General features: G+C 43.2%; 1 protein-coding gene across 3 annotated transcripts; it reads right to left on the reverse strand.

Annotated features, from left to right (window-relative positions):
• Window positions 1-95: 95 nt before the first annotated feature.
• On the reverse strand, window positions 96-23,769 carry ATP6V1C2 (ATPase H+ transporting V1 subunit C2). Of its 3 annotated transcripts, XM_082218354.1 has the most exons (15): window positions 23,154-23,769; window positions 21,396-21,534; window positions 21,090-21,262; window positions 19,507-19,574; window positions 15,908-15,993; window positions 13,904-13,933; window positions 10,694-10,788; window positions 9,640-9,731; window positions 8,435-8,533; window positions 7,168-7,236; window positions 5,668-5,760; window positions 3,671-3,764; window positions 2,321-2,418; window positions 1,600-1,729; window positions 96-1,403 (listed from the first exon to the last, which is right to left on the reverse strand). In XM_082218354.1, the coding sequence occupies exons 3-15, from the start codon at window positions 21,216-21,218 to the stop codon at window positions 1,308-1,310; spliced, it is 1,179 nt and encodes a 392-aa protein (XP_082074480.1). In that variant the 5' UTR covers window positions 21,219-21,262; window positions 21,396-21,534; window positions 23,154-23,769; the 3' UTR covers window positions 96-1,307. The 3 variants fall into 3 exon arrangements, with proteins under 3 accessions (XP_082074480.1, XP_082074479.1, XP_082074481.1); XM_082218353.1 differs by lacking the exon at window positions 21,396-21,534 and having other exon boundaries at window positions 23,154-23,768; XM_082218355.1 differs by lacking the exons at window positions 13,904-13,933; window positions 21,396-21,534 and having other exon boundaries at window positions 23,154-23,766.
• Window positions 23,770-24,536: the final 767 nt, after the last annotated feature.

Below are 24,536 nucleotides of genomic sequence, written 5' to 3' on the forward strand. Positions count from 1 at the left end.
GCACCAGAGGAGCTATTTTACTTAGGATACTTCAGTTTTATCTCACCTTTTTGGAGCCTTACAGGTTTACAGAAGCACCATATTGCTTGAAGGTGTCCTGGGGGGAATGTCTGTTGCAGGCATAACTCTTAATGGATGTTACTTGGAGTTGGAATCTTCTAGGAGTAATGTTGCATTGATGCTGGTGATACGGAAAAGGAGCTGATCTGCAGTGACTGCTTAACAGTTATTTCACAGGAAGAAAAGGTTTCCTAATACAGCATTCCTGTTGTCTGATACAGAACCAGGTAATCCAGGTTGATTTGGTGTACAGTGTTTGGCTTTTTTCCCCCTCAGAGGAGTTGTGCAAAGGAATCTAGGTTTCCAGTATTAAACAAATGTTTCCTTCCGCAAGAAGTACAGAACTTCCCGGTAAGAAATACTTGACAGCCTTTCTATAGAGAGCTATCTCTTTTGTGTATTATTTCTGCCAATTACCCTTTGAGAAGTTTATTAACGTCAATATTGCCACTCTTAAATTATGTACAGACTTAATTGTTACCTTGAGGTTGCTATAGTATGTGTTACAAATTTACTTCGACTTAGGGATTAATCTTGAACTTGTTTGTAAGAGGGGACACACATACTCTGCCCTTGTCAGAGAAACTACTTCCACCAAACTTGTCAAAATGGATTAGATTTTCCAGCACTGTATTTTATTAATCTATTGCCAGCCAAGTTTCTCCTTTTCACCACACATTAGATTAGTGGAGGGATTAAGTATCTTATTTATTGCAAGTCCTACATTGAAACAGCTCACCCATCCCCAAAATTAAGAATCTGATCTACTGATTAACTTTCATGCAAGAGTTTGTACCTTTGACTGATTCCAAATGTTACAGATTTAAGGAGTACTTTTATCATCTTAACCATCAGATACCGCTTGATTTTTATTTAAAATCCTGGTTCAGAACTTTAATTTACAAAAAAAGAAGAATAAATACAACTGTAACACAACTGCCTTGTGAAGCATGTTTTCTAACATGATCAGAAGAGGCTCCAGAATCTTAATACTTTCAAAATGGAAGAGGGCAAAATTACTGTATCTGTAAAAGCAGGCAAAGCCTGGGAACTACAAATGAATACTTGCTTACAGTTATTTAATCCTCCTGCATGAAAAAAGGCGTCTATCGCACAGTCCCCTCAGAACTTGGGTTCTTAAAAAAGCAGCTTGGAGTGGAGGGGCTTGCCACATCAGTTTCATTGTTCGTGAACCACCAAATCCTAAAATGCTGGAGGACAAATGATGCTCCCAAGTCAGGCAATTATTAGCTGCACTCAAGAATACTGAGGTCAATCTTGAAATAGACATAAGGATAGTAGTCTTGATTGCCTAGTTGCAAGCCAGGAATGTCCATAGAAGTCTGGGGAGAAAGATTCAACAATGTAACTAGTGCCAAACTGCCCAGGTAGGTACATTAGGGGTTAGGTGAGAATAAGATTATACTGCAAGTTGGAAGGGATCCTAAGGGTCATCTAGTCCACACACCCCACCCCACCCCGTTTTTTGTGATTCGCTCACAGAGCAGAAATGGCACTTTTCATTCAGTAGACACTTACATCCATTATGCTGGCTGCTGCTACTTCATCCAGATGTTTGAAGACTGCATTAAGGACGTCTCTCAGTCTCTTTGTGGACTTCTTGTTGGGCTGAATTAGCATTGCTTGGAAATTCACTGGTAGGCCATACCTTTATAAATGGAAAGAAATGTGGTAAACTGTCAAGCAGATAACTTGATACAACTATTTTGAAAAGTGGGGGAAGGTAGTTAACTGCAAATCATGCAGTGATCCACCAGTAGATCCGTAAGGGTTTATGGTTATCAGTTGTGCTGTATCAGTAATAAATGGGGGACGGGACCCTTTCCAAATTAAAAGCCTGGGGGGAAACGAGGAGTTAATATTTCCATAAAATGAGTATTCAATTCCCTCTCTGTTCCTTAAGTCTGTCTTGGCTCCCCAGAGCCACTGGTTTTCACTTGGCTTCAGCCAATGGCATCTGAAGGCTATAATAATAATAAAATAAATAATAATAATAATAATAATAATAATAAAGAGATGCCACAAATCTGGTCTACTTCTGCTATTTCTGTTGACTTTTTTACTGGCTGGAGCAACCCGGCCAGATGGGCAGGGTATAAATAATAAAAATAATAATATTACTGATTATGGAACAAGCTACCTGTTTCTAGTTTTGTATGCGTGGTCCTTTTTGTGTTATGGGTGGAGTCCCTGAGAGTGCTACCTGTTTCAATGCAGAAAGTTTTCAAGTGCAACCTACCTGAGGACAGATTCTGAGAAAACTCTGAGAGCCTTTATGTGAATCCAGGCCACAAATGATTCACTGAAGTTCACCTTTAACCAACGTAGTAGTGGACCCTTTGAGAGGAAAAACAAAAGTGGCACACCGTACTTAGATTTGTTTAGAGACACACTGTAATATTTTTAAGACACCCACCTAACTCTGCTATGGGGATCTGTATGGCTTAAGTCACCACATTACTGTCCATAGAAATTGTACTTCTTTATGCAATATATTGATATACCTAATAGGGGACAGTCCTCTCGTCCCTGCAAATGCTCTTGTTCTATAACTAGGTCAGGTAAAATGGAAGAATGTGAAATACCATTAAATGGTAGCAATTTGTCATGAATTTAGTTTATCATGATTGGGGGGTTATGGATTTGCTTCCTAAAACGTGTGGGGAGGCTGTGGCCTTTAGGTGTTCAACTAGAAGCTCCCATCATCCCTGTCCACTGACATGAGAGTTGGCATCTTAACAACTGCAGGGCCACAAATTTCTTAGGGCCCTGGCCTAAGGCCTAAACATATATTGGACGGCTTCTGAATGCTAGCAACCTTCTCCACGTATTGTTGCAAGAGCAGGGCTTCACTTGGAGGTATTTGTTCCACTTCTAGGAAGGAGAAGTACCCCTGCCTTGAATCAATTGAATATAATGATGGAGGCGCCGTCTTGTTCCTGCTTTAAATTAAATAAGTGCTCCTATGCTTGAATGTTAGGAAGCCTTTCAGCAACAACCAAAGGGAATGAAATGGCCTCTCAATATTATTCAGCCTATTTGTGAGCAGAGGGAAGAATCATTTCACCAAATTTCTCCTGAGGAAATATCTGCCAAGGGTTAGCAGTAGCATAGGTTCTCATTTTACCCTAAATTTCACATTTTCTCAACAACAACAAAAAACTGAGAAATTTTAGCTCAGCTCCAGCATAGTCACGATGGGTGGGAGGAACTATGTCATCTATCACCAGTGAATTCACAGGAACTGCCAACAAGTAGGTGTGATGCTTGTGGAACCAGCATCACACACAGTGCTTAAGACAGGAACTGATGAACTAGTGAAGGAAAAGGAGGGAACCAGAACACAGCTCAGAGAGTTGTGGGAAATGTGCTGTCAAAATCATTATATTGTGGAAAGACATCCAGTTAACTGCACAATTGTTTCACTGAAAATACCACCACCATACACTTAAGGTATTCAATTGGCATGAGAGTTGTCATCCTTGGGTAATATAGGAAGGTCTCTTCAATCATTGTATCTCTAACCTACGACCTAGAAACCAGTACTTAAGAGAAAAGACAGGCGTGTGAACTTAATTTGTGTACTCACATACTGTTGCTTCTTATCAGAAGCCAACTTCCTCATTTCTTCCTTTTCGCATTTCAGCTCTTTCTCATCGTAATAAAATTCCCGCACCATGAACCTTGAAGCAAATAGCAAATGAGAATAGATTGGGATTCAGAAGGCTCTGTCTTATTGAAACCTCTGCATTCTGTTTGCCTGCGTTTTTAAGCTGTGCAACATGTCAAAAAATACGAATTAAAAAGCTATGCTAAGCCATGTTGGTGCAGCAGGTCCTCTTAAGCAGGCAAGTCACGTCAGACCTATCACAAAAGCTTTCCAGGAGCTCTTGCAATTAGCATGCATTTCTTTCTCTGCTCTAATGGGTCTGTACACCCACAAGGATGCATCAGAAGAGGGGAAACTGACTTCTTCAGAAAACTCAGCATGGCTTTAACTTCACAACAGCTCTGTGAGGTTCACGCTCTACTAAATTCCTAACCACGTGTACTCAGAAATAACTGGCCTTGAACTCAGTGGGGCTTACAGCCAGGTATGTGGGGTTCTAATTGCACCCTTTAGGTACAATTCTAACACACCTCACTAGAGAGCACACTCCACTGGACACAGTGGGACTTCATTCTGAGTAGGCACACATAGGATTGCATTATAACTAGAACTGAAATGAATAAGTGTAATACACAGTGGCCTCTGCCATCAGGGGGACCCAAAGGCAACTGACCCCCCCTGCTTTCAGGAAGGACAGCATGATAAGGGTGGAGACCACCCTAGTTCTAACCAAAGGAGGAGCAATCTGCCTCCTCCCTGCCTTTCCAAGTGATTTTCCTTTAGTGGCCTGATTTTTTAGATGGGGAATGTGTTCTAATTAATTGTAGCACGCTCTGGAAGCCATTTTTGGCTCAAAAGAGTGGGGCGAAAAGTACTTTTAACAAAACAAGACCCTGGATAGGTGCAACTGATTTTTTTTCCATTGGTTCCTTAGAACTTAGAATGGAGTCACTGATTGTACAGTCTCGTACAAAATTTGGCTGGTAAATTGCCATAGGACACATTGATTCTACCGTACTTGGAAGTGACATAGAAACAGTTTTACTCCATGATTTCTTGCCTTTCCAGAATTCCGTAAATCTGTATAAATGCTGAAAATTTTTTGATCGACATCTTTACCCCCTTGCAGAGCTACAGCTCCTTGATTGTTCCTTGATTGCGAGCTATAGCATTTTAATACACTTTCATGTGTTAGCCTAAACACATTTGTTACAAACGTCCTATTTATGCAATACAAATATACTTGGTTAGAATGAGTTAGGCTTTTCTCCTTCCTACCCCCAACCATTATTTGTACCTACATACAATTAATATCATTTATGAAAAAGCAATTAAACAGATTTGAAACTAGTTAAGCAAAGAATTCAGAAGGACTCATGTACCGTATTTTTCGTCCTATAGGGCGCACCGGCCCATAGGACGCAGCTCGTTTTTTTTGGGGGGGGGAGATGAATTTAAAAAAATTATTTCCCCCCCCAGCTGCGGCTGCCGCCCCAAGCCTTGCACACACCTGCCCGAAGCATGGGGCGCCCTCCGGAGGGCTCCCCGTGCTTCGGGCTGCAGGCTGCCGCCCCAAGCCTCGCGCGCCTGGCGGGACCTCTCGCCAGGCGCGCGAGGCTTGCGGACACCCACCCGAAGCAGGGGCGCCCCGTGCTTCGGGCTGTAGGCTGCCGCCTGCAAGCCTTGTGAGCCCGCGGGAACTCCCGCCGGGCTTGCAAGGCTTGCGGATAGCTTCCTGAAGCCTGGAGAGTGAGAGGGGTCGGTGCGCACCAATGCCTCTTGCTCTCCAGGCTTCAGCGAAAGCCTGCATTCGCCCCATAGGACGCACACACATTTCCCCTTCATTTTTGGAGGGGAAAATGTGCGTCCTATGGGGCGAAAAATACGGTAATTATTAAGCATGCATGTTCCTAGCTTCTGTCCAACAAGGCTAAGCATTCTGACTTATGGCATTACGAATGAAAAGTTGTCAGTACTTGTTCTCTCTTGCTTTGGCTTTAAAGTCATCAATCACTTTTCGGAACAGTGTTACTGTGAAGAGTCCTCCCTCTGCATCTTCAGTAATCATCCTGTGCAAAAAAGAAAACGTTCATTCCTTTGTTGAAAAAAAATTTCTGCCATTTTACACTCGGCACCCAGAAGAGCCAATAGCAACAAAAATATCTTATTATGAGTAGAGCTGGCTCTTATTTAGGGCACACTACAGGCATTTTATGTTATTTATATGTCTATTTCAACTTTCATTCTTCTTGAGATCAGGAGCATACTAAACAGACATGTATCACATTAAGCAAAGCATCACTAGAGCAAGGGACACTAATAAGAGAAAAACAAGCAGCTGTCAAAGGCCTTGGAGGAGGCGATAGCACAATGCCCTGTTGCCACCTAATTCCAGTCTTATCTTCACGAGTGAACTGAGGGTGCCTCCAGTCCATGTATTTGCAGAGGGATTAGAGTATACCAGAACTTTAGGTTTGGCTATTTAAAGTGGATTAAAGAAAACTGCCACCCTAGCGCAACAAACCCACTTCAAAAAAACAAAACAAAAACAAAAACAAGCAAGTAAGCAAGTACCAGCAGACTTTTGTGGCTTGGAAAGTGATGCAGAAATGCATTGAACCAAGTGGGAGAAGTGAATTAATTTGATTAATGAGAAGGTGTGAAAACACAGCACAAGCAAATCAGGATAAAAAAACAAGTAAGGGACGGGCTCCTACTGACTGGTTTCCTAGAGCCTATAGGAGAAGGGATAAAAAGGTAAAGGGACCCCTGACCATTAGGTCCAGTCGTGGCCGACTCTGGGGTTGCAGCACTCATCTCGCTTTATTGGCCAAGGGAGCCGGTGTACGGCTTCTGGGTCATGTGGTCAGCATGACTAAGCCGCTTCTGGCGAACCAGAGCAGCGCACAGAAACGTCATTTACCTTCCCACTGGAGCAGTACCTATTTATCTACTTGCACCTCGATGTGCTTTCGAACTGCTAGGTTGGCAGGAGCAGGGACCAAGGAACGGGAGCTCACCCCATCACAGGGATTCGAACCGCCAACCTTCCAAATGGCAAGCCCTAGGCTCTGTGGTTAAACCCACAGCGCAACCCGCGTCTCACAGGAGAAGGGATACGTACAAGAAATAACACACCCACCAGAAAAATCCAAAGACAGTCACTCATCTACAAACCCCTCACTATTTTTCTTTTGTTTGTGCCAGGGAAGTACCCTCCCAAGACCAGAATGTGCTCTGCTCCGTGCCGGGAGGAAGCTGCCCAGCAAAACCAGCTTAGCATCGCTTCCTCCCAGCGCAGAGCCCGTCGCCCACTGCCGCTGCACAGCCAACCCATACTCGGCATATAAGACGACCCCTGACTTTTTAGAGGATTTTCCGGGGTTAAAAAGTCGTCTTATACGTCAGAATCTATAGTATGAGGAGAAGGCTTAAGATAAAGCTGACCAGAGAAATGAGCCAGAAATCTCACTTACTTCGTAGAGCGAGGAACCACCATATCAGAGAGAGATTCATACGTTTTTTGCCATTGTACATAGCTTGATCTGAAACGAGAAAGATTAAATTTTATACGGTAGTATCTGTGTGAACGAAAAAGTGACTTTTAGTACAAAATTGTATGACTGGCTGCCTTGCTCATAGTAACAACATTGGAACCTCAAGCCTTAGGTATCTTACCTAGTATTATATATTGGGTCCAAATTCAAGACAGGGTCCTTATGTTTAGCATGCTTGGAATTCATTGAGTGTTAACACTTTCATGCAAGACTGATGAATGGGAAACCAGCTACCATCTGGGGTTAGACCCGGAGTCATCACGCTGGCCTGGCTTACATCTCCAAAACCAGGGAGGATCAGGATAGTGAGGTCTAGCTCTTGCCATAAGCAGGAAAAAGCAGGAAGGGAGGGTTGCCACAGTCCATCACAATTCCGTCTCCTTTTCCAGGGTCCAGAGGTCGTATCATTTTGTATAGGGATTCTGCAGGTGGGCTGTCCACCCCACTGCCTAAACAGTATCTCTGCCTAAGCTGACAGGAGTTGGTCTCAAGAGCTGTTAGAAACCCCAACATTTATTGTCTTAGGAGATGGGGCATCGCCATTCGCACAGGTGCCCCTTTAGCCTGAGCGATACCAAATTTAATAGACCTTGTGACATCCATGGGCTTTTCCCAATTGATATCTGCCCACCCATCACCCACCGCTTTTCAACGCCTGCATGAAACCGTTGAGTAAAGGTGTTTGGAAATACGGGCTGATATACTGACAACACCCAGTACTATTTCTCATTTTTTAGCAACACCTTCACCGTTTTACACGCATGTGGGAGCACTGTATGTCTGCTGCTTTGAGTTTAAATTCTACAACCACCTTTTATCTTCAAGAATTAAAACATTGAAACAAACAAATCCTGGTTTCCATCTGCTCAGGGTCTCTCTCTCTCTCACTGCATTCACATTTTAAATCCAAAATGCTTACGTGAATTAGTTCAGGGCAGTGGCTATGAGACTGAGCAGTGAACCATACAACCCTGCTTCAAACATGTCTTTGTCATGAACTCTCCAGGTGGCTAGTTTCTACTTTCTTCTCTCAACTTCATATCTGCAAAATGAGGGTGGCAGTCCTAGTGGCCTTCCGTGCGAGGGTTGCTGAGACAATGCAATATCGTATGTACTTTAATTTCTCTATAAACATGCTAAGTGTTAAGACACTGAGCCTGCTGCGGATGGACTTGATTTATCTTACTTGGGAACTACAACAAGGAGAGTGATGAGATACTCTGAATTCAACACGAAGTCTTCTTTGTTCACGATATCCGTTAGCGTACGTGTCAAAAGATTTCCCCTAAGAGAAGACACAAAAGCCAAAAATGATGAGATTTGTGCTTTTACTGCTCATTCTTTACAAATTTTTTACTAGTGACAGTGGTGTTCGTTGTATCAGCACTAGAAAAGGAGCCACTGGTTTGAGTTCTGGGGAAGGAAATGTTTTCTTGACTTCAGAACACACTGTGCCCCCATGCCTCCCCACAACTTAAGATCAAATTATGGTTGCTTTGTAGGTTTGGAAAAATTGGGCTCCCTTCAACTTCCCCAAAGCTTGCATTTACTCTTGCTGTTCACCATTCCTTGAAATGTATTTAACCTGAGTCTAGATGGTTTTGTATTATCTATCCAATTTGTATCCTGCTTTCCCACTGTGGCGTTTGCCCTCCTAGGTGTGTGACATCATACTGGGTTCATAAGGAAAGGGTTAACTAATTGTAAAATGACTAACCAACGGGAACCCAGGGGGCAGAGTTAACTGTGTGTAAGGTTTAAGCACAGAGGTTTTTTTGGAGACAGTTATAGTTAGGGTGGTTGAGAAGACAGTCTAGAGTTAGAAGAGACAGATAAGTCAAGTCTGTGGGTTGGGCTAGTCTGCTGTGTGAGAGTGAGAGAATTTGTTAAGAGGAGTCAGTCAAACAGTTGAGATAATCAGTCAGAAGGTATTAGGAAGGTATAGGCCGGTAAAGAAATTAAAGTTAAGGTACTGACAGGAATATTATTGGAGAAACCATAAACTTGTTAATGTTTGTAAAATAAACTTGGGGTTTTTTTGGTTCACTTTTAGCAACTGTCTGGACTCAGTGTTTTACAAGAGAGTAACTGGTTGGTGGCAGCGGGGAAGCGAGCACAGTGGCGGCACAGGGATCAATAGACCGTTAAACATTTGGGGACCCTGTGTGATCTCCACAACCACTGTCAGAGCCACATTGCCTGTCTGTAAGGCTATGTTCTAGTACAGCTAAATCCACTGACATGTTGGGGCATCATCATGGCAAGTAAATATTGCCCAGTACATATTCAGATGCAGTGCACGCATGCATGCACACACACACGCGCGCGCGCACACACACACACACACACTATACATATATAAGTATATATATATGTAAATGCTATACATACACAGTTTTCCTTTCCAGATTCTGAAGATTTCCTTTGATGTTGTTGTACACAGCTGCTCGGTTTTTCATGTCTGTTTCTATTTGTGTAATTTGCTTAATATAAAAGGAGGGGGAGAAATCCAACTGAGCAAAACTGACTCTGCATATGTTAACAGTTTTACATACCACAAATGCAAAATACTACAACAAAATGTGGATTTTATTGCTAAATTCACCAATATGGCTAGATTCCACCATCAAGCTTTCAGCACACACAGCACCTTGGCAAGTGTGCTTCAAACAGTATTCCAGTCATTCTCAAAACTTTATGGAGCAGATAATTATTAACTTTACAAATGACAGAATAAAACAGCTATTTGTTTAAAACTACCACCTAGACCCAAAACATACTCATGATTTTATGAGATTTCTTAGGTCCAAATGTATGTCTTAAGAAGGAAGTATCCATCTCTCCTCTCAGGAAGAAAACATATGCAGGGGAAAGATTATTTGATTCCTGCAATTTGCCAGTGTGAAAAAGCCATTGCTTTGGATTTTGTGCTGTATATACTATGATAGCCTCTTTAATATCAAACTCATAGCCCATATATATATATATATATATATATATATATATATATATATATGCAGGTTTTGGTGTCTTCGGGTGTCTTCCCGTGTAAGAGTCGGGGTGTCTGTGCGACGTTTCGACGAGGTCTCACTCGTCATCTTCAGGCTGGTGCTTTCGGCTTCTTGTTACTGGAACAAGAAGCCGAAAGCACCAGCCTGAAGATGACGAGTGAGACCTCGTCGAAACGTCGCACAGACACCCCGACTCTTACACGGGAAGACACCCGAAGACACCAAAACCTGCATTCCTGTACCCGTGAAAATCTACGAAAGCATATATATATATATATATATATATATATATATATATATATATGTTGCCCAGATTTGTTTCAGCATAAATAATCCACAAAACACACTGCTTCCAATAAGAAAATAATCATATCTATTGTAAGTCCTGAAAACTAGCTTTTGTGGGGGTGCTTTTCCAAAAGAGATCATATTACCTTTGCTAATGCTTCTGAAATGTTCTTCAGTGGCTGTTTTATAGGATACTTAGCCATGTCCCACTCAAACCTCGTCAGATAACTGATCAAGTCAACTGAAAAGATATGAGTAACTCCAATGAGTTGAGAAGAAGAAGAACCACCACCAGGATGCATTGTTCTCCATTCAGGGGCTGATCTAATATTAACAGCTTCCATCTGACACCTGGCTTTTGCTATCATTTCCATATTTTCCATGCTATTAAGCACCATATAAAAGTGGATGGTTTTAAAATCCATCTTCAACTCACTTGATCATTTTCAGACACGGTGTGTAGATTAGCTATTCAAATAAAAGTTCTGCATTAATTAAAAAAGCAATGCTCAGAGTAACTATCCTATAACACCTGCCTCAGCTGCTAAAGGCAGTGTTCTCATCACAGATGGTTTCCAATCCAAGGGAACTTAAATCTTTAAACCTTAACTATATAGGAGTTTTGCTGCTGACTTTGTGAAGGCATGGATTGTATCCCAAATGGGTACCATCAGCAAAGGCTTGAAGTAGGGACTTTTCAGTTGTGGCACCTAGAGTTTTGGAACTCCCTCCCGAAAGAGACTTGCCTACAGGCCAAACTAAATGTGACCACCATTCAGGCAATTGTCAAGTGTGTGAATGGTCTTTTGTTTCAAACCTTATTTGGTTTGAAAAGTAAAATATGTGGATGTTGAGGGGTGTTTTCCCTCCCCCCAGCAAAATATAACAACTCCTCTGTTCATTAATCCTTTGAAACTTTGCTTTGAGATTAAGTCCTCGAAACATAATCTGTCAAGCAATTTTCTATTTTTTGTGCAATTGTGGGTTTTTTTTGACAGGGGAGAGTACACTGGAAAGCAGGTTTTGATCATCTAACTGCACTAATAATGTGTGATGGGAAACCTCTCCGATGCTTTATTTTTACTGCTTTTTTACGCTCCTGTTTGCTGTCAAAATGTTCAGCCTTCGCCCAAAACAATCTAGACTGCATCTGAAAAAAAATGGGCATGTGATGGGGCTCTGGTGTGAAAAACTTCCAATGGTCATTTATTGGTTGTGACTTATGCTGAGTGCTTGGGGATGGGGAATAGTCTGTTGCTGTTCAGCTTTTTTTATTTTTATCTGACTCGCTTGAATGCCTACCGGTAATACTCTCCTCATCTTCCCTGCCCCCCATCCCATACACCCAACTCAACATGAATGTGGGTCAGACTTTAAACTGGATATCCTGCACTGATGCTGAGCTTGGCTTGCGTGTTTACTAAAATTTGCACCTTGGTGAAGTAACGCAAAACTGATATAAAGCCTGCTGATCTTAGGAGAGGATGTTTTTAAAAAGCACATCTTTAACGGAAGTCTAGTTTTTTGGCTGTGCTTCTGCAAGAATGCCGTTTCTTTCTAACAGACAGAGCCGGCACTCTTCAGCAGCTTCCTCTTTCATGACGTGAAACTTGTTCCCCTCGGAGTATCTGAATTTCCTTCCCTAGAGTTTCTCTCGTCTTCGAAAGAGTCACCTTACAGTTTTAGGTTTCATGGGTATGGAAAGTATAGCATGCACACAGAAAGAGCATGCAGAATGTCCTGGAGTCAGCAGGTGCCATCTTTATCACAGTTCCATAAAGTATATATGAGACGGCCAATACAAGCATAAAGAGAACAAGCAGCAGCCCATACAAAAGAAGTAGGGCTTGTTAGGCTCTGTAAGTGCACTCATGATGCTCACCAGAGATGCTCACCCGCCACAGTGCTGATTGGCTGGCACCTATAATATAGCACACAACCTTGGCCATTTTTGCAGGCAAGGAATGAATTTGATGCACAGGGGAGTTTGTTTGTTTGTTTTAATGCAAAAGGAATACAAGAGGCAATTCAATGGTGGAGAGAACCTGAACTCACACCCTGAGAGCAAAGTTGTGGTATAGCCCTTTAAAGTCAACAGCAAAACTCCTACCAGGTAAGTTCCTATCTGGATTTTATTGCCACAAATGCAGGGCCAAACTAGGCATGATGTTAAATGTGTAGCTGCCATCAAAAACAACATCTGCGCATTTCATTCCTCTTCCCCTTGTAATACCAGGTTGAACTTACCCCAGGTCACATGACAATGGCCCACATTGCCTGCCCTGGGCCAATGGTAGCCAATAAAAGGAAAAGACACAAAATTTTGTGACATCTACTCTGTAGGCTACCCAGGGCGGGGATAAGGCGCACAAACACACCCACACACCACAGCCATTTCTTGCAGCCACCGCCATGCCTAGTTTGGCCCCTAGTTAGTGGTGACTGCCTAATTAACTAGTCTATTGAGCGGAAAAAAATCGGGCTAAGACAAAATAGTCTTGGGAGGATAAACATTTGAAGTCTTAAGCACAGGACCAACAAGTACAAACAGAGGCGTTGCTAGGAATCTAAAAGACTAGGAGCACAGGCCTATGGCATAAATTTGCATATGCTAATTTTCATGCAGCAATGCAAATTTATCCCACTTCCAGGTGGGGCAGGAAACCCAACTCTGACTCTTTCTGACAATGCTTAATTTGCCTCTGGAGCAATTAAGATGGTGGCAGCTAGAGTCTCCTTTGCCCCGTGCTTTGCATCACACCCACTTTGTAAGCGAAGCAAAGGGGTGGGGACAGGAACAGGAAAGGCTAGGAACTGGGTCTTCAGCTGGTGAGTTGGGATCCACTACCAGGCTGTGGCGTGATCTAAGGTGGGTCCCAACAGCGTCGCTGCCACCATACAAATAGATGGTTAAAAAGTTGGGAGGGGGTTCCCTGAAACGTATTGTTTGAGTAAAAGGTGGGTCCCAGATTTGCAGAAGTTGAAGACTAATGGGCTAGAAGATTCAGGTCCTGGGGCTCGGGCCCCACCCTAACAACGCCCCTGGAAACAGACATGCATAGGAAGTTTTCACACAATCCAATAGTCCCTACATCCTCTTGTTTTACATGCAGCAAGTAGTTAGAAGGAAAGAAAGAAAAATATATCCAGGAAAAGTGTGAAAAGAAAGGGGAGGTTGTCAAACCTGCTGTTATCTGAGTCATAGGGAGATGGTGATCGAGCTACGAGGTTGTTACTAGAGAAATCCATCGTAACCTGATCACTGTACCCCTACAACCAGATGTGGAGGCAACTCTTTCATTAAACACACCAGCGCATGCTTGCAAGAACACAACAATCACCCATGCTCAACATACTCTTTAGTAACTGCAGTTTAGCCTTCGCTCCTGAAATATAGTAATTGTGATTATTAAACGTGAAAAAGACAGGTTAGATTTAAAATTAAGTCTATTGCATACAACAAGATGGATGTCAAAAGAGTGGGATTATGTTCTAGTCTTTAAAAGCTGAAATCCCACTTGGGGGCAACTCTAGGTCTCAGCTGGCCCTGAAGAAACTGGTCCCTGGCAGGCTCACCTGGTTATGGTAGTCATGCTATAAGCAAAACCAGGCAACCAGGTCTAGTCACTCTCTTAATTTCCCCTACTGTGATGTGGGAAGGCAAGTGGGTGTTAGGTCAGGGTCGTCAAGGAAAATTAAAAGGTGCTTTTGATCCAACCATCTAGTCCGTTTTAGGGTGCCAGGCCATGGGGGGAAATTAAGGGGGGACAAGACAGCAGAGTGACCAAGAATGCCAGGTGCGAACACCAGTCCTGATCCCTAGAAACAGCTTTTGTTTGGGATGGGGGAAAGTGTTTTGGAATTAGTACTTCTTCTGTTCCCACCAAATAACTGGTTAGCCAGTGGGGAAAGGAAGCTACAGAAGACAGATCTGGTTGCTCCATCCATTGTCTATTAACAGACTAAAGATCTTGGCTTGGATCTAATTTCCCATCATGCTGAGAGTAGATCCATTAAAACCAATGCAACCAGGGCTTCTTTTTCAGCCGAAACTCAGTTCCGGCACCTCTCAGGTGGGCACCATTGCCATTCTAAGAGAACAAGGGGGAGGTGTTCACGGTGAGTTCCGGTGCCTCTTTTTCTGTAAAAATGGCGCTGAATGCGACTAAAGTTTGTCACCACTATTTCAGGAGGTCTGCTTTAAGCATTATTAAGCCTAGATAATTCAACCCTGTTTCCTTTTTTTTCTTAACTTAGCACCTTTTAATGTTTTAAGCGGGGGAAAAGGGAAACTGAATAGATTAGGCATCAAAGGCTTTCGCTCACAAGCACCAACCAAAATTGCATTAGATGCAATTAACTTCTTGTTATAAGTCTTTCAGATCTTCTACCTGATTGCATGGCTCTCAATACTGCATCTTCGGGGTTTATTGCACACCCAGGCCGATTTTCCTCATCAAGCCTCAAATGCTGCCAGTTGCCAGATACAATCTAATATAATACAGACCAATAAAAGCACATCGGTTCCCCACCCCTGCTCTACTGGGCTACATAGACCAGATCCTTCCCAGGATTGGTCTCATGGGCCAAATCTGAAGAGTGGGCAATCACCTGACAGCGCAATTATGTCAGGAGATCTGTCACTTCGAAGTTCTGAAGTGGGGGTAAAAACATTCAACCCAAACCCCTTTCTGATGAGTAAGGGATTAGCAACGGATTCTGTCAAACTGAGCAGGATTTAACCCTGAACTCGTGAGCTGTGGGTTAAATCCTGCTGCACTGGCTGCATGTGCCCCTTTCCCTGCAGGGCACTGTATGTGCAGCCAACACAGAAATGAGCCCACAAGCCAACAGCTCGTCACCCACCCATCAATGTGATGTCAGCTGATTGCCGAGTGGCTGTGATTTTGAGAGAGAAAATGGCCTCCTGGACCAAAATGGGACCAGTGGTAGGCCTTGGCTGGCCTGTGGATTAGAGGTTCCCCCCCACACTTCTGATGCAGAGTGATTATGGCATATTTCTCCACGCTATTAGCAAGAAGTAGATGATGGGAAGAAGTGAGTAATAGCCACCTCTGAAAATCTGAACTCATGATGGAATAGTCACAAGATCCCTTTGTCAAGAAACCAGAGGAGGAAGAAAACCAAACCACGCCACCTACATCTCACCAAAGAGCAAAAATGATGTTCCCTGATGCTGGCAGAAACAGAGGCTGCTGACTATCTGAAAGGGCTCTTTTCTAAAACCCAACTCGTAAGCATATGGATGTATTAAGTCCAGCTTTTCCCATTGGAAACTGGATGAAAACCACCAGCAATTAAACAAAAAACCCCACATCTATATACTTTGCAGGACCTACCTCCATTTGCCAGCAGGTTTTCCTGCACTTTGTCTTTTGAGTCTTCCATAACCTCTCCAATATACTGGGCAATTTTCTTTATTACACTAAAGGCAAGGAGAGAAGCCTTTAAGATAAGTCAAATAAGTTATTTAAAAAATCATACATTATTTTAAAAAAACTTACAGCAGGATGCTCAAAGCGAATGTTTTTACAGTCACCAGGTCCATATCCTCAGATGGCTCCAAGTAGCCAATTCTTCAGCTCCTTTTCATAGTAGGTAGAGTTGCACACAGAACTATACAAGGCCTGACTTGTCCCATCAGTGCAGGATCATGATAAGGAAAGCACAGCTGGGGCTTGAGTTTGAGTTACAGTGGTACCTCGGGTTACATACACTTCAGGTTACAGACTCTGCTAACCCAGAAACAGTACCTCAGGTTAAGAACTTTGCTTCAGGATGAGAGCAGAAATCGTGCTCTGGTGGTGCAGCAGCTGCGGAAGGCCCCATTAGCTAAAGTGGTGCTTCAGGTTAAGAACGGATCTCTGGAATGAAATATGTAACCAGAGGTACCACTGTATTTGTAACCTGTGCTCTATCAGAGGTCCTAGGTGGCACTTTATACTGCAAACAGGTCGTAAAGATTTTGATTTTTCCCTGCTGTTTGGCATGTTGGCTCCCACACATTCCTGTTCCTGTCCCCACCCCACCCCAGTTATGAATATTCACTACTTGCCATCCACACCAGTGGGTGCAGTGTGACAGATTGTACCTCTCAGGCTTCAGAGAATCCGATCCCTCCCACAGTGGCAGCCAAGAAGCAGATAAACAATAAAAGTTCTTATCAAGTAATTTATTCCATATTCACAGAGAGAGATGAAGGACTGCAGTCTCTCCTAGATAATGGCGTTGCTCCAAGTCCCATCCCGCTAGGTCTCTCCTATTCTATGTCACCCCTGCGTCGGCTAATCTGAGCTTTCTGCCTCTGAGCTTTCTGTTCTACTACCCTCAATGCTCGCCTGGTCCGGGGGGGGGGGGGTCAGGAATGCTTTCCAAAGACACTGAGTCTGTCTGCTGTCTCTTCCCTGGTGCTTCTTCCTGCTACTCGTCTCCCAATATTTCCCAGCTTCTCCCCACTGCAGCCTCTGAACTATGTCCTTCTGCAAACCACTGTTCTAAATCTATACTGTCCTCCTGTTCTAGGGAAGGTTCAGGAGAAGGGAGGGGACGGCCCACATCATCATCACCTGAGCTGTATTTGTCCGTCCCTCGGCCATGGGCCTAGCCAGGGCTGCGGGGGGCAGCTCCCCCCAAAAAATCAAGTAAATAAATAAAAATATTTAACTGACCAATCAAGTCACAGATAGCTCAGTTCTGCCCCTCTCCCCAACAAAAGTCCTGCCCCCTCTAACACAAATCCTGGCTATGCCCATGGTCCCTCCCCTCCCCTCTAGTACTTTTTTCTGTTCTGGTCAAGACCACAGGTATTTCTGTACCTGTGCATGAACATCTTGTTTGAAAAGGGAAAAAAATCCCAGAAGACCAAATATTCTTGCCAGTTTTAGTTATCATGTTTTTGTTTTTACAATGGGCAAAACGAGACTTTGAGCCAATCAGTACCCCTCAGAAAGGTCATTTTGAAGCTAGAATAAAATATACCGAGATCTCTGAATGAAAGACAGAATGTAATAAATAAATGGGTCTCCAATAAATAAACGGAACCCCAAGGTCAAGAGTTCATTTTAGCCTTCCTTCTGAAGATTTATGTTGATTGCCAGGTGTCCCATAACCCTTGGCTTTCGCCCACATATTTCCCCAGCAATTTTTTAAATGGATTTGCAAAAGGAACGTGCCACTTGATAAGGAAACAAATCAAGAATGACCAAGCAGAAAGGCATCTGAATGCCAAATGCTGCTTTATAGTGACATGGAAAATTACTCAGTCTCCCTGTGTAAATAAGTAATAAAAGTACATGGAAACAATAGACCCTGAAAACTCTTGCCCCTTCTCTGCTGTCCTGGCCAGAAGCAGTGCTGACAGGTTTCTGCTGCCTAGCTAGGTTTACTTGCACTTCTCTCGGTGTGTTGATCCAATAACAGCTCTGGCAGCAGGGTGTTTCAGCGGAGCAAAAATGTAAACGCCTGGCCTGGCTCATTTGCATAGTTTCAGATCAACTGCCATCATGGGAGATGGTAAAATCATAAGGCAAGCAGGCCAAAGACCTACTGGAATAATTGCCTTCAAAAAGGCATCTAAATGTCGTTGATTTGTAATCCAAATTTGGCACCTAACAGTATTAGGACCCCAGTCAGAAAATACGTTTTGCTACAGAGCCACAATGAGAAGGTGGCAGCTGTGGGTAAGGTGTCTCAGTTTTCTTTCTTTGTGGCTCCTCAAGGCTCCATGACACACCCAAGCCTCTTTTCTTCACTCTCTAGTGTGGAGGCTCTCCTTCCTCTCTGGGGGGGGGGGGAATCGGGGCTCGTTGCCTAGCAACAGGCTCCGAATGCTCCATTACTTCTTCAGGATAGCCTGAAAGCCTGGAGAAAAATGGCAGGCTAAAGTATACTTTCCACTAAATAGACTAACAAGGAGAGAAGAGGGAAGGGAAACTGTGATGCACATAGGAGCAAGCAAGTAGAGTCAGGGTTTTCCATTCATTCATTCATCCTGCTTACTTGACTCCTCCTTTCACACTTTTCAACTGGAAACAGGAAAGGGGTCAGGCAGCACACACACACACACACACACACACACACACACACACACTGCCAAAGAACTGGATTTGGCTAGTGGCTGCTCACTGGCAAAGCCAACCTTGGTATCTGGAATAGACAAATCCGTCTCAGGCCTACTCATGCCACATTACCCGTCTCCAGCTCAGTGCTGTGCTTTAGTTCTGGCTAACTGAATTAGGCAACTGGCTGTTGCCAAAGTAGAAGACACCCGTTCATGCTACTGTGGTTCTGGGTTGACAAAATATTTCCGCCCCTCAGGGCCTGACAAGAAGTGGCAGCCCTACAGACATGTAGAGTCTGAATGTGAGGACATTTTCTGGGAGGTAAGACCTGCCAGTGGATACCGTCTTTAAACAAAATAGGAGGCGAAAGAAGAAGAGGATTATTGCTGTAACCACTGGGCTGTTTATATTGCAAAATGCAACAACAACAACAACAACAACAACAACAACAACTTTATTATTTATACTCCATCCATCTGGCTGGGTTTCCCTGCCCATGTGGCTGGAAAATGCTGTTTCCTTGCCCAGAACCAACCTGTGCAGAAGTGTCCCAGTTCCATGCCATTGCAAAGAACACAGAATATAGGAGGGAAAGTACCAAGTTTCACAGGGATTTGCCTACCTACTCCCAATGTGAAGTCCACCACCTGCACTAATCCCTGACGTTTCCTGTATAACTGTTGGACGAAGGAGAAAATGCAGAACCCAAGCCTTATTTAGGGATAATCCTTTTCTAAAGAAAAGTCACACCTAGTCACCCTGGCTGAATCCTATGGCTAAGGTTAAAGATGCCTGTGTTAGGTTGACACAGGAACACTGTGTCTTGTAAAAACAACACCCATTTGCTCTTTGTGTGTAGTAAATAAGTTCTATTTTACCTTTCAGCAAAGCTATCAAGTTTCCCCAACTCATCTGAGAGGCCAATGAGAGCATCCAGGGTCCCCACCTGCAGAAGGGAGTACAAACACATTAAGCTTAAGCTAGTCAGCCGCAGGGCATATTTTACCAGACATTTAATTTTTCAAAGTGACCTTTCTTTAGCAAATGAGAACTTCTTGCTATCAAATAAGTATATTCATGGGAAATTCAAGGGAGCGTTTTCCTCCAGTGGAAAACGGTTGCAATGGTTCAAAACCTACTTTTAAAGAAGTTTTCAAAAGGCTGTTCTAAGTCAGGAAAAGATTCTATGCTGTTGTCTCATGATCAAAAGCCACAGTGGAATTCTTCCCAGTTTTTAAGTTCCTTAAAACCTTCTTGCTCATAATGTAAAACACTGTCTCCCTGAGCCACTAAAGTCAGTACAAGTTTTGTCACTGACTTTACTGCCAAGTCTTATACATATCTACTCAGAAGAAAGTCCCACTAAATTCAATGGGACTTGCTTCAAGGTGAGAGAGTATGTATAGCATTATAGCCTGAATTCTCATCCTTAGAGATGAATGATCCTCACTTGTGGAGGAGCAATTCTTTCAATTAAATTGATGATTTCTATTCTTTTTTATATTAAAAATACCTGTTACAAACAGAACAGCTGTTTTTAAGATATGAACAAGCATTTCTGTCATAGCTGCATGCTTACATTATAGCCTTCTAATATGTCTACGTCTGCAAGGAAAGTGAAAATCGATGAATGCTCGTCAAACGAAAGAAGCTTGCCAATTGACAGAAAAATCCACACATGAATTTGAGACCATCTAGACAGCAAGGTCATAGCTCATATTGAATGGCGAGATCAGACTTCTCTGTCAGGAACATAGTCAATTTTAACCACCAATAGATATTTGAATACTTCTGCAAATTAGGCAATCCTCTTTCTAAAAGAGCAAATAGTTGAGCTCAAACATTCAGGAGATTCAAACTGGCTTCAGCTATATTAATGTAACAAAAGCTAACAAGCTTAACTTAGAAGAAGCCTCCCATTGAATTAAATGGGACTTAATCTCAACATGTATAGAAACCTTTTGCAACAGACCTTTTGCAAACCAATCTTATTGGAAGTAAGTTCAACTGAGTTTGGCGGCATTTACTGTTATGCAAGTGTTTGTGCTGCAACACTTACCTGGGAGTAAACCCTCATGGAAGTCAGTTTTGCAAACATATATGAGGGCTGTACATTGCTCATCTCAGGGCTTTGACCAGTCAAAAGTTGCCCATAAACTTTATTATTTACAAAAAGGCTTTCAAGCCTTCCCGGATATGACAGTTCTGATGGAAAGTTTAAAATCCCTCCCCCCATGAATAATTAATCCATTGATTAGCTTTTACAAAAATGGCTTCCCACTTTCATTCCTGATCTCAAGACACCTCAAAAACAAAGTATACAATCTTTGCTTTACCCTTTATAGTCATTTTTAATATTGCAGCACAGAGCCATGTCACGAAAGAAGAAAAATCTGCCCCATCCCTGCCCCTTTCTTCATGTTGTTGTTCTGAGCCCCCCCCCCCACTCTCCCATCTTTACCTTGAGGTCAGGGATGATGAACTTGCTGTTGCAGGACAGGTTGGCTTTGGCAGTCACTGTGTTCATCCTGTCCCAGGCTATTAGGTTTGCCTTATCTCCAGGTGCCGAAATTAACCAGAATTCTGACATGGTGCAAGCAGTTCCCTTCACTCTTAAATCACTGTAGCCAAAAACTAAGGTAACCAGAAAAAGAAAATCACCCTGGAGCAAAAAAGCCCCACAATAGATCAGGTCAGAGGAAGTTATCTTCGATGTAGAGTAAGTTTTTCAAAAGCAGCAAGACGATTAGTATTTCTGCCTAGTCACCTTTCAATCCAGATCTTGACTAAATGTGACCTTTCCCTGAATGTTATCATAGGGCAGTGCAGTGGTTCCTTTTTTTCCTGCTCTGGGTTGTTTCATCTGGTCCATGGGGAGGAGTCTGCAGTCACAAGGTCACCGACGCCTGAAGCAATCCACAACATTTGCAAAAGTAATAAAACCAAATTCTAAGTCCTGTCGCACTGATTGGAGTACTGTACAACTATTCTAAAATAAACCTATCATGGACTGCAAGCTAAAGGGTTTTGATCAGAGTAAGAAAAAGGGGGGAAAGCCTTCTCAAAATGGCATTGAAGATTGGAAAACCTTTTAGACTTTTCTTCAAGTTAAAATACAAATAATATTTTAGGACATTTAAAACTTCACTGTGAGAAAATGTAAGTGTAAGCCAATCTTTACTCTTGGGAAAAAAGATACCTGCTGCTAGGTCACTGACATTCTATTACTGTTCATCTCAGGCAAGAGGTTAGTGAAGGCTAGGCACTGGAAACTGAAAATGGCAAAAAAGTGAGCAAAAAATGTACATAATGTAACCAATAGATATCTTAAAGGGGGGGAATCTATGTGGTAATTAAAAACTAAAGGAGCCCGCTCTTCTGTCCCAGATTTAGAACTCAGTGGCTAACTTCTCAATAATACAATAAGAATGAAAAATGAAACACAATAAAACAGTACAGTAAAAATGAAAAATAATATGCTCTTGCCTCAATCTCCTTGTGTGCAAGTGAGGCTTCCACACCTGTATCCCTAACTCTGGATCAGAAGCCCTGCTGTCTACTTGCCCAAACTGCAAAACGGGTATGATTGTAATCCATCTCACAGGGCTGGTGTGTGATCAAACAAGGTATTTTTTATTAGCAACATTTATATCCCATCTTCACTAGAAGTGCCCAAGTCAGCCAAGAATAAAAATGAATTCCATCTTTAAAAGTTTGGGATAAATGGCAGGCAAATAATACATGAAGCTTGTCACCAAGCAGGCATGCCCAACACTCATTTCTAAACCTGTTCCTGTTAACTATAGCAAAATCAAGCTAACTACATGCACACAACACCACTGAAGTACCATTAAGAAGGATAGAGAAGAGAGTTTCCTCCTTCCATCAGGTTTTAGCTCATTCATCAAGAGCACAACATCAGGAACAGGTGGTTATTCATCAGGAACACACCTGTAGCCAACTTACTCGTTTGACACACCAAGTATTACATTAACAGATAAACCAGCTTCTGCTCTAGGAATACATATCAAAGGCACTAAAAAGGAGGGGGAAATGACTTAATTTTAATGGACATAAATATACTATGTACTACAAATACTTTTTAAACAGTGTTGCTTTCAACAATTCAATATTCAATTTATCCTAGTAAGGATTCCTGTTCTGAACCCCCTCCCCCAAGCACAAAGGACACCCATGTATAGCCTTTGGATTTTGCATTTTGTTACCCAAACAAACGTTACCTATGCTTTTTATATTCTGCTGGAAGCATCCCACAAGTGGTTGGGGAAACCTAGCCAGATGGGTGGGGTATAAATAATAATAAAACAATAATTTATTTATTGTTGTTATTATTATTAAACCTTGACCCTTTTCATCTCCAGTTTGGCATTATAAACTGCACACTGCCTCTCAACTTCACCTTTTAGGAGCTCTGTGAACCCCACCCTCCCCTCCAAACCTTAAGACCCTACCTAATAACTTTTTATATTGATGCTTGACCACCGTTTCATCAGCTGCAACTTACATTACATTTCGCTTTTCATTGTGGCTCTTCAAACTCGGAAAGGCTGGAGCTCAATTTGTCTCCCATCACCACCACCTCGGCTGTTTTCAGGAAGAGAGTCAGAGAACGGCCAAAGCCACACACAAGCGCCCAACGTCCGATAATTAGAGCATTCTAGTCTCATTAAGCAGCTATCTTAAACACGAATATTTTGTTTTAACTTAACAGACGGAGGTGCAGGGCGGCGGCGGGGGGGGAGTCCACCCACGACGGCTCGCCCCCCTATGAGCTTATCCAAAGCTGAGCGCACCGGAGCCTTTTCCCAATAGGATTCTTCAGCCGAGCGAAACGCAGAGGCTTTTGCGCAAAGGCGTCCAAACCACCTTAAAGGGCGGCGGCGGCTAAGAGCCGCGGATAAAGTTTTCTGCTGCCTTAGCCACCGAAGACGACCTTCGGGTATTTGCACGGGCTGGCGGCTCCCCTTCCCGGCCAACGGCCGGCCCGCTGAGCCCCCCGCAGCGGGCGGAGCTCGGATGCGCCTTCTCCTCCACCTCCTCGCGCGCAATAGTCGCCAGCGGGGCTTCTTTCTGCTCCGAGCTCTGCATGTCTTGAGCAGCCTCGGGGATTATTTTGCACCCAGGAGGTGCTACCTGGACGCCCCGCCCCCTTCCGCAGCTTTCCCGCCTCCCCACCCCCCTAACTGGCGTATCAATTTAAGGGGCATTTGCCACGGGTTAACTCTACCGCCCCCCCAACTGTCCCATCGTCAGGTTTCAGATGTGGAGTGGGCACACACAAATGTGGATGGTGTGCAAACTTATTCAAGGAAGCAAAACTGTGGGTGACTCTAATGATGATGACGACGACAACAACAACAAATTATTATTTATATGCCGCCCATCTGACTGGATTGCCTCAGCCACTCTGGGGGCTCTCAACAAAAAATAGTAAAAGCACAATACGACATCACACACTAAAAACGTTCCCTGAACTTAATACCACGTATGGAAGTGTGGTTAGCGATACAGTGGTGCCTCGGGTTAAGTACTTAATTTGTTCTGGAGGTCCGTTCTTAACCTGAAACCGTTCTTAACCTGAAGCATCACTTTAGTTAATGGGGCCTCCCACTGCCGCCGCACTGCCGGAGCACGATTTCTGTTCTCATCCTGAAGCAAAGTTCTTAACCCGAGGTACTCTTTCTGGGTTAGCAGAGTCTGTAAACTGAAGCGTCTGTAACCTGAAGCGTATGTAACCCGAGGTACCACTGCACATGGCTATTTACAGGGATGCATTTTGGGCTCCACACAGGAAGGACCCCCAAACGCCTAGTGCACTTGACACAACACAATATTTATTTATTAACGCCTCAATGCCTTCCATGTGTGCTGTGTCAGGAACATTTTG

Source organism: Podarcis vaucheri, assembly GCF_965113315.1.
Source record: "Podarcis vaucheri genome assembly, chromosome: 3".
In the NCBI taxonomy this organism is placed as follows: domain Eukaryota; kingdom Metazoa; phylum Chordata; class Lepidosauria; order Squamata; family Lacertidae; genus Podarcis; species Podarcis vaucheri.